Genomic DNA, 15,366 nt, shown 5'->3' on the forward strand with positions numbered 1-15,366 from the left:
TGAATTGTGTTGATCCCGATGTTGACGGGAGATTGAACCTGGTGTGACTGTTTACGTGTCTTGGTGTTGTCGACCTTTGCCCCTGCCTCAGCAGTCAGGGGGGTGTAGGCCGTGGCTGGAGTGCAGCTTGGCAAGTGAATTTGTTGCCGGTCAGCGAGGGGCATTGGCAGACCTGGGCAAGGTCAGCCGTGTCGACTGTCTGGTCTGTCGGGGCTTGCGCTAGTACAACGATCATCGACTTCGTTGTCGACTCATCACAAAGAACAATCACGATGACGCTTTCGGTCACCAACTTTGGACTACAGCATGGAACTTCAGGATACGACAGTCGAAATCTGGGTCGAATACAAAACGCTTGGTGGCATTATAAATACAGGCGAGAATCGGAAACCCATCCCCGGAGACAACCTTACAACATGGCCTTGGGGAAGTTTCGCATGGCCTGCCTTACGCCAAGATCTCCCAGCACCTCTTCCGCACCTCCGAGGATGGCGTCGAACTTGTATGTTCGGTGGAACATCTCGATGAACTTGCCCATGCCGGTTTGTGTGAGGCCTCGGCCGCCCCAGATTTGCACGGCCTCGTCGGCAATCTCGTGGGCAGCGCGAGTGGCGCTCATCTTGAGCAGACCAATGGGGCCTGCGAGGTGCTGTGCCTGCTGCTTGTAAGGCATGTGGCACATTTGGTAGGTGATGGTTTCGAGCCAGGACTGATTGGCCTCAACCAACGCAATCATCTTGGCGAGCCTAGAGAGGCGTTAGATCGGAAACGGGTCTAGACGACGGTCAAAGGCGAACTCACTTTTGGCGGATGACGGGCTGGTCAATGAGCTGCTTGCCAAACACCTGGCGCTGGTTCGACCACTTGAGACACTCCTCGACGATAGATCGCGACATGCGAAGACTGCCGCCTGTTGGGAATTGTCAGCTCAGGCCTTGGATATCGGGGGGTTGAGAATAAGACTTACAAACCATCATCCATCGCTCGTGGTTGAAGTTGCTGAGGATGACGTGAATACCTTTGTTCTCCTGGCCAAGCAGGTTCTCTACTGGAACCTTGACATTTTCGAATGTCACGTAGGCCGTGCCAGCGGCAGGAGAGTAGGATGTCTTGATGGCCTTGGTCTCGACGCCCTCTCCGCGCTCGATGAGGACGACGCTCAAGCCCTTGTCGGTTCGAACACCAGTCACAAAGTAATCTGCCCAACAGCCGTTGGTGATCCACTTCTTTGTTCCGTTGACAATCTGTCTCGCGTTAGATACGTTTGAATAGGCGCGGAAGGGTATCCTACATAATGCTTTCCATCAGGAGTCTTTTCGGCAGTGGTTCGTAGTCCAGCAACGTCTGAACCAGCAAACGCCTCGGTGATTGCAAGGCACAGCTTCTTCTTGCCGCTAAAGACCTCTTGGGCGATCTTGTTCTTCCACGCCTCGTCGTGCGCAAACTGAAGGACTGCCGTCAAGCCAATGGTCATGCCAGCCATGTTGCCATCGGCAAAGCCTCTAGCCATGGCCCTGGCCAGCTCTTGTCCCACAATCAAGTCGTGGAAGTAGTCAAACTCCTCACCCTTGACTGCGCCACCCATAAGCTCAACCCCGTGGAGGTGCTTGCCGGGACCTAGTCGCATGTGCAAGATTCCCAACTCGCTCATGCGATCAATCATCGCTTGGCTAACGTACCGCCCTGTCGCCTCGCACTCCTGCGCCTCCTTGTACAGCTCGCTATCGACAAACTCTCTCAGCTTGCGCTGTAGGCGCTTATGGCTTTCGCCATAGTAGGGAGAGCGGAACGGCGGCGCGAGCCACAGGGGCTCAGCGTAGGGCACCTTGCTGAGGTCGCCGGGCTGCGGGGTGATGACCTGGGGCTTCTCGCCCTCAATGGTGCCGACGACGAGACGCTCGTTTCTTGTAAGGACCTCGTGTCGGTGCAGGTTGTAGAAGGCGGCGGTGGCATCCTGGCCGGCGACCTGGCGGAGGACGGTCTCGCCGCCGGGGTGGGCGTCGACGAAGTCGGTGAGGTCGTAGACCTTGCTATCGATGATGCACCAGAGGGAGTCCTCTGTCGTGTGCGAGCGGACCTCCTCGCGGGAGAATGTATCTGTAGGAGGACTCATGGCTGGGGGATAATCTACACGTCTAGCAAAGAAGCGCTTCAAACAAGACAAAAAAGGGGAGAGGTTGCAAGACGGAATAAGATCTAGATCTGGTAAACAATAACAACAAAATCTACGTTCGACCCCAGATTTTAAATCATGCCCAGCCGGCTCTCTCTCCCTGGCCTGGCTGACGTCGAGCCTCGGCTCCGAACAAAGCGGACCCTCTTTGATGGGTTCCCCAGCAAAGGGGTGACAATAGGAGATGTCTGATTGGCCTGGACGGGGCTCACTTCCATTTTGCGGGGGCGGGGCCGAAGGTTGGTCCTGCACATGATGGGACGATGATTGAGGAGGAGAGGGCCATTGTTGGTTTCACCCTGAGTCAATTCCTCGGCTGTTTTTTGTTCTCTGGGTCCGAGGACCTTGGGAAATCGCGGTCTATTACGTAGTACGAGAGGCTGGATGATTTGCTCTAGGACCAGCGTGTTCCCTAGAAAAGCTTCTGTGCAAGAGGAGGCATCAATTGATGATGCATCAGATTTGAAGGACAAAGCCCTGCCTCATCCACCTCGCTACCTAATGATAGTACTCCGTATGGGCTCGATTACTCGAGTGAAGCTTGGGCCATGGATCACGAACCTCCGTTGTTGCTTATCACCAGCCACTCCTCGAACCTTTGAAGCAGGCCTAGACCGGACAGTGGTTTTTACTCGCCTCAAGTTGTCTAAAGAGACCGTAACAAGTCAACTTGAACAGAAATTAAAGAATTGGGCACCCATAAGGTGAGGACGTCGAGGGAGGTATTGTGCATTCACCGTGCCCGCACCAACAGGAGTTCAACGATCACCAAACACAGTTCTTGCACCCTAAAGTGAGAGAGACCAAAACGCATTGGGTGTACAAACCACCTTCAACAACAAAAGGAGCAACAAGGTTGTTGTCATTTGAAAGCCTTCGAATATGATAAAGAATTCTCTTCATAGAAGAAGGTATTTCTCCGATATTATGAGCTCACTATATTTCTCTATTTGAGGTTGTCGAGAGTTGAAGAGTACCAGGAGCCGATGAAATGAGAGGGCATATTTATCGTTACAAATATGGCCAAAAAAAGCTGCTCATTTGAACCAACTTAATACAAACCCTTTTCAACATTTCTGGCGCATTTGAGAAGGGAGTAAGTGGTACTTAGCCGTATCTAGAGGTATACCTAGGCCGCTGTGTGGCTCTATTCAGCTCATGCAGCTTACGACCTCGGACGAGGATTGCCCTGTAACACCCAAACTACCAGAGCCTCGATCATGCGCGGGAGGAACTCTGGACCCTTGGAAATCCCGCCTCAGCGCTAAAGCAGGCCCAGATTTGAAGACGGCCAAACGCGGGGAGGCAGCCTCACTGTCGCCGACTTCAACGCACAGCATGCGGACAACAGACGGTTGGAGCGCATGTTGGGTTCCATAGTGACTGAGGAATGAGCACTTACATATGAACTAGCAGGTACCGGGAACCAAATCGATATGTGCGCGATGCCAGTGATTCGTGTAGATCGCTCCACTCGGTGCTGTCTCACTCCGGCATTGCTTTAGATATATCTTGGCTTACAGTAGGAGCCCGGCCCGGTCCGGATTTGAAGGGAATTGGTAGGATCGATGTTGGAGTCGATTTGGAGCCAAAGTGCCTGTAGTTGTGAATGCAGAGCTGGTTGATATCTATGAGATGGCACTATATGCACAGTGTCATAGGTTGCTAGCTTCTCCACACAGCCCGGAACTCGCTCCGCCTTCAACCGATAACAGCCTTGGGTCCATTGGATCCATTAGATCCATCCATGGATGGATATCATCTCCAAGATCTTCTCTCTCTCTTCTTCTGCAGAAACGTCGTCCTGGGCTATGCGACGTTCCTTGTGCTACGCCACTGCCACTGTGCTTAAACCTCGACTCTTATCGCTCGCCAAGTACGTCACTAACCGTTTTTCTTCTACCCCCGCCTCCTCCCTATAATTTCCGACGGTTCCTGGCGGCCCTTGGTCCCGGCTCGCAAGTTCTGAGTCGCGGGACAAGTCCTCTTTTCTCCCGAAACCACGCCTGGCTTGATATGGCAGGATCTGGATCTAGAATGGACCCTTTGAGGGGTGCCATGGAGGCCAGCCTGACAAACGACGCGTCCTCCCTCCTCCCCGTGTTCCCATGAGCACTTGTTCCCGTGCCGTCATTGGCCTGTCTCTTGTCCTCTTTGCTGCTGTCACTCTTTTTCTTTGCCGCCTCCGAGCCCACATGGGGGTTGGTTAATAGCAAAAGGGAACTTGCAGGAGCTGCGAGATATGCGCATCACTGGAGACTATGCCCGCCTCGTTCGCCTCACTCGCCCTTGTCGCTTCCCGCTGAGCCTCCTTATCAGTGCGGATTTGCTCCAATGGCGGTTTCGCCGCCTGTTGAGTCAGGGCTTTTTGATGCTAGGAACACGAGGGCGTTGATGGCGGCGTCTGCCCCTGCGCCCGCTCATTCCCGTGGTCGTTGGCTGGCTCTCGGTCCTTGATCCGCCTTTGTGTTGGCTCCTCGCCATGTGTCCCTCGACTTGCCTTGGCCTTGCCTCGTTTCGTCCTCGGGTTCTACGACTGAAGGGTTTCCGAGGCCGTCGCCGTCCTGGCCTCCACATGGTGAGCGACTTTCCAACCTACCATGGAGCCCCAGAGTCGCTCGCCTCCATCCCTCACAGAAGAAGACCCAAGAGCTCCCGAGACACCACGCGCTCCGGTTCCCTTCCCCCCCATCAAGTGGTGGATATTTACCCCCCTCGTGATCGTCATCGTCACGATATCTATCCCTTTTTGAGCTGTCATTACGGAGTACTCACCTTGCTTTGCCTACTCGTGGGACTTTGGTAGCCAGCTAGACCCAACCTTGCCTTACCTGACTGTCCACCTTGTGACCTGCCTGTCAAATCTCGAAGTTTATATCCCCCCAGCCAGCCTCCAACCAAGCGTGGATCGGTCTGACTACACCCACCCACCCTATCATATATCGTTGATTCCCTGCCAGCCTATCTTGACTGCGCTTTGATACTGGAAGCCCAGCTCATCTCAGTCTCAACCAACTCTAACAAACTCACGTACAATTTTAACCAGTGTTATTACACCTCGACTTTCCCAGCATGGATGCTTACTCTATATGTTGCACTAGTCCTTCCGCCAGGAATACCTCCAAGATCTATCAGGATCTGTGGTCTACTCGCCTGCACACCCAGGTTGACCTCGGCCAAGACAGACTCTTGAGGAAACTCGCTACCATGGAAGGCTTCAGACAGGTAAGTGAATCGTGCATGTTCTTGCAACAGTGAGCGAGACTTCTGGTCCTATTGACCTCTTGCGTCTCCACCGGCGTTTGCGGCAATAATCCAATCGGTACAGCTCTCATCCTCATCATCCGCTCGGGCAGATACAAGATCTGGACATGGCTGACGAGATGTTCGCAGCGCTGGAAAGGCGATCTTGCCTCAAAACCTCACGTTGCTGTGGTCGGAGCCGGACTCGCTGGGCTCCGATGCGCAGACATCCTCCTGCAGCATGGGTTCAGGGTCACAATCATTGAGGCCCGCAACCGTGTTGGAGGTCGCCTGCATCAGGAGGTGCTCCCCAACGGACGCCTTGCCGACGTTGGACCCAACTGGATTCACGGCACCAACGACAACCCCATGCTAGACCTGGCCAAGCAGACAAATACTGCGGTCGGCAGCTGGGACTTGACTTCCTGCGTGTTCGACGAAGATGGTGAACTCTTCACTGTCGAGGATGGAGAGAAGTACTCGGATGTAATGTGGCAGATTGTGCAGGATGCGTTCAAGCACTCCAACAACTCGTCCCAGGACATTGACCCCAAGGAGAGTCTTCACGACTTCTTTGTCCAGAAAGTGGCGGAGAAGATCCCCAGCGCCGAGAAAGACTATGAAAGGAAGCGAAAGATTGTCATGCAAATATCCGAGTTGTGGGGTGCCTTTGTTGGAAGTCCCATCTACCGACAAAGCTTAAAGTTCTTTTGGCTTGAGGAGTGCATCGAGGGAGGCAAGTTTGAAACAGAGCCTGTTTCAGAAAACCAAACTAACACTCATCAGAGAACCTTTTCTGCGCTGGCACGTACAAGAAAGTGTTGGATGCTGTCGCCAAGCCTGCGCTTGAGGGCGCTGAGATCAAGTTCCAGACCAAGGTCGAGAGGATATCGTACCGAACCGACCCTGAGGACAAGGCCAAGGTTCAAGTCAACGGCGGTCAAACTCTAGAGTTTGACGAGGTTGTCGTCACGGCCCCTCTCGGATGGCTAAAACGAAATCTGGCCGCTTTCGAGCCTGCGCTGCCTGCTCGCCTGGCAAAGGCAATCGGCGCGATTGGGTACGGATGCCTAGAAAAGGTGCGTTGTCATGGTTCTCGTCTGTATGCACGGTAATACTCAAACGGCCACTACCTAGGTTTACATCACTTTCCCCAAGGCCTTCTGGCTCGCCCGTGAAGGTGACGACCGAAAAGCTCAGGGTTTCGTACAATGGCTCTCACCCAACTACGTGACCGAGTCAAATCCAAAGCGATGGAATCAGGAAGTCGTGGAACTTGCCAGCCTCACGCCAGAGACGTCACATCCTACCCTCTTGTTCTACACGTACGGTGAGCAATCGCAGTATCTCACTGGCCAGCTGGCTGAGCTCTCGGACCCGCGGAAGAAGGATGAGTTCCTCCTCAACTTCTTCAAGCCGTACTATTCGCGGCTGCCTCACTTCTCGGAGACTGATCCGGACTGCAAACCCACGGGATTCATGGCGACGGACTGGCTTCACGACGAGCTGGCCGGATTTGGCAGCTACAGCAACTTCCAGGTCGGGCTAGAAGAAGGCGATACGGATATCCGGACCATGAGAGAGGGTCTCCCGGATCACGGGCTGTGGTTGGCGGGAGAGCACACGGCGCCGTTTGTGGGGCTGGGTACGGCGACTGGAGCGTACTGGAGCGGTGAGTCGGTGGGCAGGAGGATAGCGGAGGCGTATGGGCTCACAAAGTGAGTGTTTCTCTCTAATAGAGGGCTTGTCGGGTTGCTATAGATGGACACGGATACGCATCTTGTAGATCTGGCAGCTGGATGGGCCTTGTACATGGGGTTACAATAGATGGCAGGCTCAGCAGGACTGTTCTCAGATGGCCAATTCCAGATGCTCGCGTGAGCATATTGTGAGTGTGTACCTGTCAGATTCAACCGCCTGGGTACCTGGATAGGTATACAAGCGTTGAAAGAGATCGATCCATGTGGCACTGTCGCTTGTTGTTACACTAACCCAGGCCCATGGACAGCGGGATCAAAGGACAGGCAGCCCCAGGTCAAAGCTGCTGCTGCACAAAGCCAATACTGTGGTTAACCTACCCACGCACCATGGTAAAAAGGGAAATACATCCATGACGCGACCAACGCATCGCAGCAGTAGAGAGGGTGGTGTCGCCGTTTTGGTCGGATGGGTGGGAGAGGCAAGTCGAATTAGGCGCTTCACGACTCAAGTCGCCCACTGAGAGCGCGATGCACGGGTCAAATGACGCCCCCAGGGACCCCCTGGAAGCGGCGGGAGATGCCATCATCAAACCCCCTCACGTCACGACGGGCTGGGAGATGGATCTCTGACCAGCTCTGATGGAAGTCATTCATTCCCATGAAGAGTCACGAGCTGGCGGCTCTAGCGGCGTCCGAGTCGAGACTTACAGGGCATCTACCGCCTGTAACCTGTAGCGTAGCCTTTGAGGATCTACCTATGGAGCCCTGCTCCGCACTTCGGGATGGAGAGTGCCCCCACCGCCCGCCCGGCGCGTTGCCGCCTCAGCCATCATTCATGCCCTCCCATGCATGTCGTGACAAGGTGTGACGCCTGTGACGGTGACCCGACTCTTTGGGAAAGTGTGCCTTGAAGCCTCTTGCCTGGCAACTCTAACTCTCTTCTTTACAACCGACGCCAACAACCTTTGGGCCTGCGACTCAAACCACGAAACAATTTCTTAATCTTGAATCTACTTTTTTTCTTCCTCCTTTTCTCCCTTCACTTCTTCATCTACTCTCTCGTCTCGACCTGCTTCTTAACCCTCATCCCATGACCCTCCGCTTCCCTTAATCATGCTCTGCGGCCCCGCATCTGGCCGGGGGTCTCGAAGCTACCGATAGCACGCCCGACGCCGGCCTCTGCCTAGACGACGACCACTGCCTTGTTGACGCCTTGCGAACCGTGTTGACCGACTGTCGCCTTCTCTCTTACACTCTCTTCCATCGACTTCCCGGGCTGCGAGGGCATCCATCGCCACGCCCTCTCCCGCCGACTCGAGCGCGCTGACGTCGACGTCAACGCCGATATCATGGCGGCATTCTTCCAGTCGTTCCGGAGCTCCTCCATGCCAAAGAGGTTGCTCCGGTATGCCCTGTCACGGCTGGAACTCCTCGATGCCGACGCCCTCGATTTAGATAATTTGGATCTTGCCTGGGGACGGAATACGGTCCTCGAGTTTCGTGATGTCGGCATCAGACTCAAGGTAAGCAGGCTGCTCGGTCCTTGGCCCATGTGATTAACCCCGGCTTGTGATGGATGCTGATAACCCATCGCAGAAGCTCGACAAGCTGCTACACCTCCCCGAGACGTTTAGACTGCAAAAAGCAAAAGTGCTACTTCTGCGGATTAGCATTCCGATGGACTTTTATACGAGTCCTATCATAGTCGATATCGATGGCGTCAGTGTTGCTTTACAAGTCCTGGGCACAGAGCCCAAGTCAGGACGTGGAACGAAGACACCCGATGAAGTTCCCGTTGTCCCTAATACGGTCGATCTGGCGCAATCATTCCTCGAGACGACAAATAGATCAGAGCGCCAAGAACTTGAGGATGCTCTGGCTGCAGAGACGCAGGATATGGATGCTTCAGTAGCCATGAGCGACGACAGCAGCGACGACGACGGCCTGGCATATGGCACAGGCCAGCCGCTGTCTCTACCGGCCTTCATGGCCGACTTTTTGCAGGGCATCGTCGACCGCATGCAGGTCAGGATCAAGGATGTTAGCTTCCAGCTCGATGTCGAGGTCCCTGTCGAGCCGAATTCTCCTGCGAACGAGATGGTTTCTTTCCAGCTTGCCCTCGATAACATCGATGTCGAAGGAGTCACTACCCGTCCCAGCGAGGATGGCGAATCGCCTACAATCGTACCAAAGGAAGGCAAGCGACATGTCTCCTTGTCTAATGTACGGGCATACCTCATATCAGAAGCGAATGTCTTCTCCGCTCTGGCACGATCTCCCTCCATGACATCTCCCTCCGTCGCTTCCTCGCCGGCCATGACGAGAAATCCACCATCCCGCCAGGCAACCACGCTCTCACTTAGCAGTCTTCATGAGGAGTCTGCGGCCTCATCTCACTCAATCCGAAATGACGAACCGATGACTTCATCGCATCAAACCATCTCTCAGGAGGAACCCTTGATTTCCTCCGAACACAGCATCGAGCAAGCAAACTCCGTGTCTTCATTACAGCAACACTCTCAACATTATTCCCAACATGCAGGTTCTATGGCCTCTTCTCTTGCAAGCCTCCAGGAGGACTACTCCGTGGCTCGCGAACCCCCAGAGCCCGAGTACCCCTCGAACGATAGCGAAGACGCATTGGATATTCCCTACGAATTCTCTGATGCTCAAGACGAAGATGCCGAAGACAGCCCAGCGACTCCACGGGCCTCGATGTATCATGACTTCAACAATCCGCTCAATGAGGAGCCTCTGTTCCATTCAACCATGATTTCTGCCGATCATCCATCTCACTCCACGGCACTTGAGAACGAGAGACCTCAGTGGGCGAACGTTGAGCGAGAGGCCAGGTCTGCCCCGGCGCTACAGCACGGTTTGCAGCCATTCAGCCTGCAAGCCTTTCACTCAAGAACACCAGAAGGTCCCCTCAGCCGATCTACTTCCAGTGAAAGCTTCGGTGCTGGATCAACCGAAGATCTCGCCCAGTCTCACATGTACACCCACGAAGATGCAGAGAGCATGTACATGAGTGCATTCTCACAAGCAAGTTCTCGGTCTGCAGCAGTATCGCCACCAGCTGCTTCTCACCACACTCCGCCCCCAGCGGAGCGGCTAAGCGAATCAATCAACCCCGTGGAGAAGCCAGCTACGCCTGTTGCAGAACCCGAAGTACCAGATCTAGCGGAATCTCACGCCTCCATTGTGAAACCCCAGACGCCTCCTCTGGACGAGCCCAAGGCGCCTACCGCGGAGGCAAAGGAGCCCAAGCCGTTCATCCCGGGTGCATGGGATGAGGACCTAGACGAAAGCCACACATGGACAACACCAGCCTCAATGAAGCGCTCAGCTCATACTACTGAAGACGCATCAGATAGTGACTCCTCTGAGCCAGCCTTCTCCCGAGCCTGTATTGCCGAGACTGAACCTGAGGCCCCAAGCACGCCTGTCAAACACCAAGACGATGTTCCCACTCCCAAAGGACCAACACGCCTGGTCAAGGAGATTCTCAGTCTCAAGACGATCTCGATATACATTCCTTCTCAGCATAAGCACCTGCATGTTCAGCCTGCATCTCCTGAGTCCATAGCTCAGCTATCACAGTCTTTGGGACGGTCAACATACCCACAAGCGCCAGGCGCATTCTCGGTACATGGAGCTGCATCCACGCATCCGTCACAGCCGGCGTCGAACGTAGATGACACTTTAGAAGTGAATCTTTCTCCCATCAATGTTCGCTTTGATACTTCACTGGGCTTCTTACTTGCCATGGTTGTAGGGAAACTGCTCGAAGCAGTCCAAGGAAAGAAGCCTGCCCCAGCTGGAGAAAGCAAACAGGGAACAGATGCGAAGACACCTAATGTGAAGCTAACACTCGAGGAAGTCAAGCTCGACTTTCTTAATCGGCTCGGTGGAGTTTCAGACACACCCGAGCGTTACTTGGATCCATCCGCTTTCATCTTTGATCAAGAGGTCCTACTCAACCTAACACTCCAGAACTTGGTCATCTCTACATCTCAGACTCAGGTGCCGGTGGTTGAGGGTAAGGCCGCGACAAAACCAGCCTCTCTGACAAAGATAGATTTGCAAAAGTTCCGTTTCGGATACGCCAACGGCGATATCTTATCATTCGATAGCGGCCGGCCGATGAGCACGTCAGTTAAAGACACGTTCCTCACCAGCGGGTCTGATATTGGCGTCAACATTCTCCAGTCAGGAGACAATATCAGGACGAATGTCGAAACCTTGCCACTTGTGTTCCAGCTCGATCTACGACGACTCGACGAAACCTTCAGCTGGTTTGGTGGCTTAAGTAGCTTCCTTAACATGAGTGCCTCGATCGCATCCAGCCCTTCACCAACGCCCAAACCAGCTCCCGTTCCGCAACAGAAACATCGAGGTGTTCGCTTCGATAGTCCTATTGACCCAGCAGACAAGTCTGCTGCAGCAGCGAACAAGGTTAACATCCGAATCGGAGGGTCTTGGGTGGAGTTGGTGGGTAAAGACTGCAGTCTGACAGCAGAAACAAGTGCAATCAAGCTCGTGAGCCGGGATGAGGGTATCGGAATGGGATGCAGTATGATGCGCTTGTCCGGGCCTTACTTGAAGAACCCGACGTCCGAACCCGCCATAACCACCGAAGTTGGAGGTGTTAGGATCAATTTCCTCATGGCCCCTCAAGATTCCGATCTCGAGAAGCTTCTGGAGCTTATTATTCCGTCAAAGCTCCAGTTTGACGGCGGCAATGACGAGATCATGGTCGATACTTTACTCCGCCAACGACGAAAGGGTTCGGTTCTGAGAGCATCGGTCGATTCAGTCAATGTTCGCATTCAAAACATGGCTCAACTCTCCGTCCTCCCGGATCTTGGAGAGGAACTTGCAAAGCTCTCTACCGTGGCAAAATACCTACCGGAAGACGATCGCCCTGGTCTGCTGACACTCGGAGATATTGAAAAGGTGGGTGTCAGTCTGGACTTTGGCGGGAGGCTGGGTCACTTTGGCGCCGAGCTGAAGGGACTGAACGTTGGTCACATCACTGTACCGTCACTTATCGCTATCGCGGTGAATGGCATCTCCCTCAAGAGAAACCGGTCAGAAGAGCTTGTCAGCACTGTGACTCTCGTCAAGGAGATTTCACCTCGAGGCCCGGTTGTCATGGCAAGGATGATCGGCGACGACATCGAGCCCCTGATCAAGATAAAGATGCAAGATTTATGCATCGATTACCGAGTTCCTACCATCATGGATATTCTGGACCTTGGAGATGATGCAACACCCCAGGACTTTGAGGCAAGCCTCGCTGCGTCCGTGGCGAACTTGGGCGACCAAGCACACAATATCCTTACAAGACCGCCTGGCTCTCCGTCTGACAAGTCAAAGGCTGCCAATCCCATGACCCTGGATATTGGCTTCCGTGACTGTCTTCTTGGACTGAACCCCCTCGGCCATTCTTCCAAGCTAGCCATCTCACTTACTGATGCTCACCTTATCGCCGTGCTACCCAAGGACGTGGACACAAGTGCCACCTTTACCATCAAAAAGTCGTCCATTTTGCTCATTGACGACATCGCCCAGTTTAAAATCGACGCACCACCAGCTACCCAGAGACCCCGTGCGTCGTCATCGACATCTCGTCAGGTGACGGACATGTGTGCTCGGGGATACGTGGAGATCTGCTACATCTCATCCACCAAGGTCATTGTAGATGTCAAGGCTCTTCAGGATGATGAGAAGCAGCTCAATGTGGAGGTTCAAGATGGGCTCGTTGTCTTGGAAACCTGTGCAGACTCGACACAAACTCTTATTGCATTGGCCAACGCTCTCAAGCCCCCAACGCCACCCAGCAAAGAGGACAAGTATCGAACAGACCTGATCCCCGTTCAGAATCTCCTCGCCTCCATATCGGCAGAGGCGTTCGGAAGGGCCGAGGGAGACTACGACTTTGATCAGGACTTTGCAGGAGCTCAAGAAATGGCAGGCAGTGGTTCCGACGCTGGGTACAACACAGACAGCCCACTGCAAGTCGAGTCCCAGTTTTACGATGGGGACCAGGCCGGTGAGAAGCTGCTGTTTGATGCCTCGAGCAGTTCTATCCTATCTCTCAACAACAAGGGCAAGGAGGTGGATGGCGACTCGTCGGTGCTCCTGAGCAGAGACTCTGAGGACTCGGATGATCTCCTCATTCAAGAAGATTATTATGACCGCGGCGATTCCAAGGACAGCAAGGCCAAGGTGTGGAACTCGAGAAGAAACACTCACGACAGAGCGCTGCGGGAGCTGGTCAAGCGATGTCCCCTGAAGGCCTCGGTGAGAGGTGTGCATGTGATCTGGAATCTCTTTGACGGCTACGATTGGATCCGTACACGAGACGTCATCACGAAAGCGGTACAAGAGGTTGAGGCCAAGGCGTATGAGCGACAAGCCCAGTACAATGTGTATGAGCAAGAGCTTGAGGATGAGGAAGCGATCGGGGACTTCCTCTTCAACTCGATATACATCGGCATCCCTGCCAATCGCGATCCTCAGGAGCTGGCTCGAGCCATCAATGAAGGTTTGAACGACCATCTGACTGAGACGGAGTCAATCGCTACCACGGCCTTCACATCGTCAACGAACCGAACTGTCCGCTCCCGTCAGCCGAAATCGAAGCGACTCAAGCTCAAGCGTAGCAAGCACCACAAGATCACCTTCGAGCTGCAGGGCATCGACGTGGACTTGTTCGCTTACCCTCCTGACTCTGGCGAAACGGTTAACTGCATCGACCTCCGCGTGAACAACCTGGATATTTTCGATCATGTTCCAACCTCGACATGGAAGAAGTTTGCTACATACGATCAAGACATGGGCGAGCGAGAGATGGGCACGAGCATGGTTCACCTGGAGCTGCTCAACATCAAGCCACAGCCATCTCTCGAGGCATCTGAAATCGTCCTACGAGCAACTCTTCTGCCCTTGCGACTACACGTTGACCAAGACGCCTTGGACTTTATCACGCGATTCTTTGAGTTCAAGGACGAGAGCGTGCCGGTCCACACCTCTAAGAGCGACGTGCCGTTCATCCAGAGAGCCGAGATCAATGCTATTCCAGTTAAGCTTGACTTCAAGCCCAAGCGAGTCGATTATGCCGGCCTCCGGTCTGGGCACACAACTGAGTTCATGAACTTTATCGTTCTTGAAGAGGCGAGGTTGACGCTTCGGCGAGCGATCGTTTATGGTGCGATTGGCTTTGACAAGCTGGGCAAGACTCTCAACGATACCTGGATGCCCGATGTCAAGGCGAACCAGCTTCCTGGTGTCTTGGCTGGTCTCGCCCCTGTCCGCTCGATTGTCAACGTCGGCAGCGGCTTCAAGGATCTTGTGGAAATCCCTCTGCGCGAATACAAGAAGGATGGTCGTGTCGTTCGCAGCATCTCCAAGGGTGCTACCGCCTTTGCTCGCACAACAGGCACGGAGCTGGTGAAGCTGGGTGCCAAGCTAGCTGTGGGCACCCAATACGCCCTCCAAGGCGCCGAGGGCATGCTCTCAGATCCACAGCAGGCGTATGATGGCTGGGATGAGGATGATTTCGATGAGGAGGACAAGAGACAGATCTCGCTTTACGCGGACCAGCCCACAGGAGTCATCGCTGGCATCCGAGGCGGATATCGTTCCCTTGCTAGGGACGTCAACGTGGTTCGCGATGCTATCATCGCAGTGCCGGGCGAGGTCATGGAAAGCTCGTCTGCGACTGACGCGGCAAAGGCCGTTTTGAAGCGAGCACCGACTATTCTCTTCCGACCTGCTGTTGGTGTTTCCAAGGCGCTGGGTCAGACACTGATGGGAGCGACCAACTCGATTGATCCACACAACAGACGACGCATTGCCGAGGTAAGTTTATGCTCTTGTTTCTTCTTGATAGGCATGGAGGCTAACAAAGTAACAGAAATACAAGAAACCTTGAAACCTTCGCTCAATTCAAAGATAATGGTGAAGGAAACACTAAGGCGTCCTAACATGATAGCCAGACCATGCTATTTCTCAACACTCTGGCCCTTTTCTTTATTTCCTCCTTTTTCTTTCCTTATCTTCACGTCAGTTATTGTTTAATCGCATATATCGGTGCTCAGGGCTGGGATCCTCTGTCGTTTTTTTTGCGATACAGCCATGCATGCATCCATGGAAACCCCATCCATGATAGATCGGCGAAAACGGGACGGGCACGTAAACGCCCCATGATAGACCTTGAAAGCCATGCGTGGGAATTTGTTC

The 15,366-nt window shown here is 53.9% G+C and overlaps 3 protein-coding genes across 3 annotated transcripts; 2 read left to right on the top strand and 1 right to left on the bottom strand.

The window, feature by feature from the left end:
* Nucleotides 1-409: 409 nt before the first annotated feature.
* Nucleotides 410-2,113, bottom strand: LRP88_02679 (acyl-CoA dehydrogenase/oxidase; the record flags this gene model as incomplete). The annotated part of the gene is made up of 4 exons (XM_083239320.1): nt 410-746; nt 802-910; nt 968-1,244; nt 1,292-2,113. The coding sequence occupies 4 exons, from the start codon at nt 2,111-2,113 to the stop codon at nt 410-412; spliced, it is 1,545 nt and encodes a 514-aa protein (XP_083104450.1).
* A 3,132-nt stretch (nt 2,114-5,245) lies between these two features.
* On the top strand, nt 5,246-7,555 carry LRP88_02680 (flavin monoamine oxidase family protein; the record flags this gene model as incomplete). Its single annotated transcript, XM_083239321.1, has 6 exons — nt 5,246-5,398; nt 5,567-6,095; nt 6,203-6,495; nt 6,554-7,134; nt 7,244-7,310; nt 7,550-7,555. 6 exons carry the CDS (start codon nt 5,246-5,248, stop codon nt 7,553-7,555), a joined length of 1,629 nt encoding a protein of 542 aa, XP_083104451.1.
* Nucleotides 7,556-8,501: 946 nt separating this feature from the next.
* Nucleotides 8,502-15,058, top strand: LRP88_02681 (uncharacterized protein; the record flags this gene model as incomplete). The annotated part of the gene is made up of 3 exons (XM_083239322.1): nt 8,502-8,639; nt 8,713-14,985; nt 15,041-15,058. The coding sequence occupies 3 exons, from the start codon at nt 8,502-8,504 to the stop codon at nt 15,056-15,058; spliced, it is 6,429 nt and encodes a 2,142-aa protein (XP_083104452.1).
* Nucleotides 15,059-15,366: the final 308 nt, after the last annotated feature.

This window comes from Fusarium phalaenopsidis (genome assembly GCF_050370095.1).
Source record: "Fusarium phalaenopsidis strain FUZ10S chromosome Unknown contig_32286, whole genome shotgun sequence".
NCBI classification, from domain to species: domain Eukaryota; kingdom Fungi; phylum Ascomycota; class Sordariomycetes; order Hypocreales; family Nectriaceae; genus Fusarium; species Fusarium phalaenopsidis.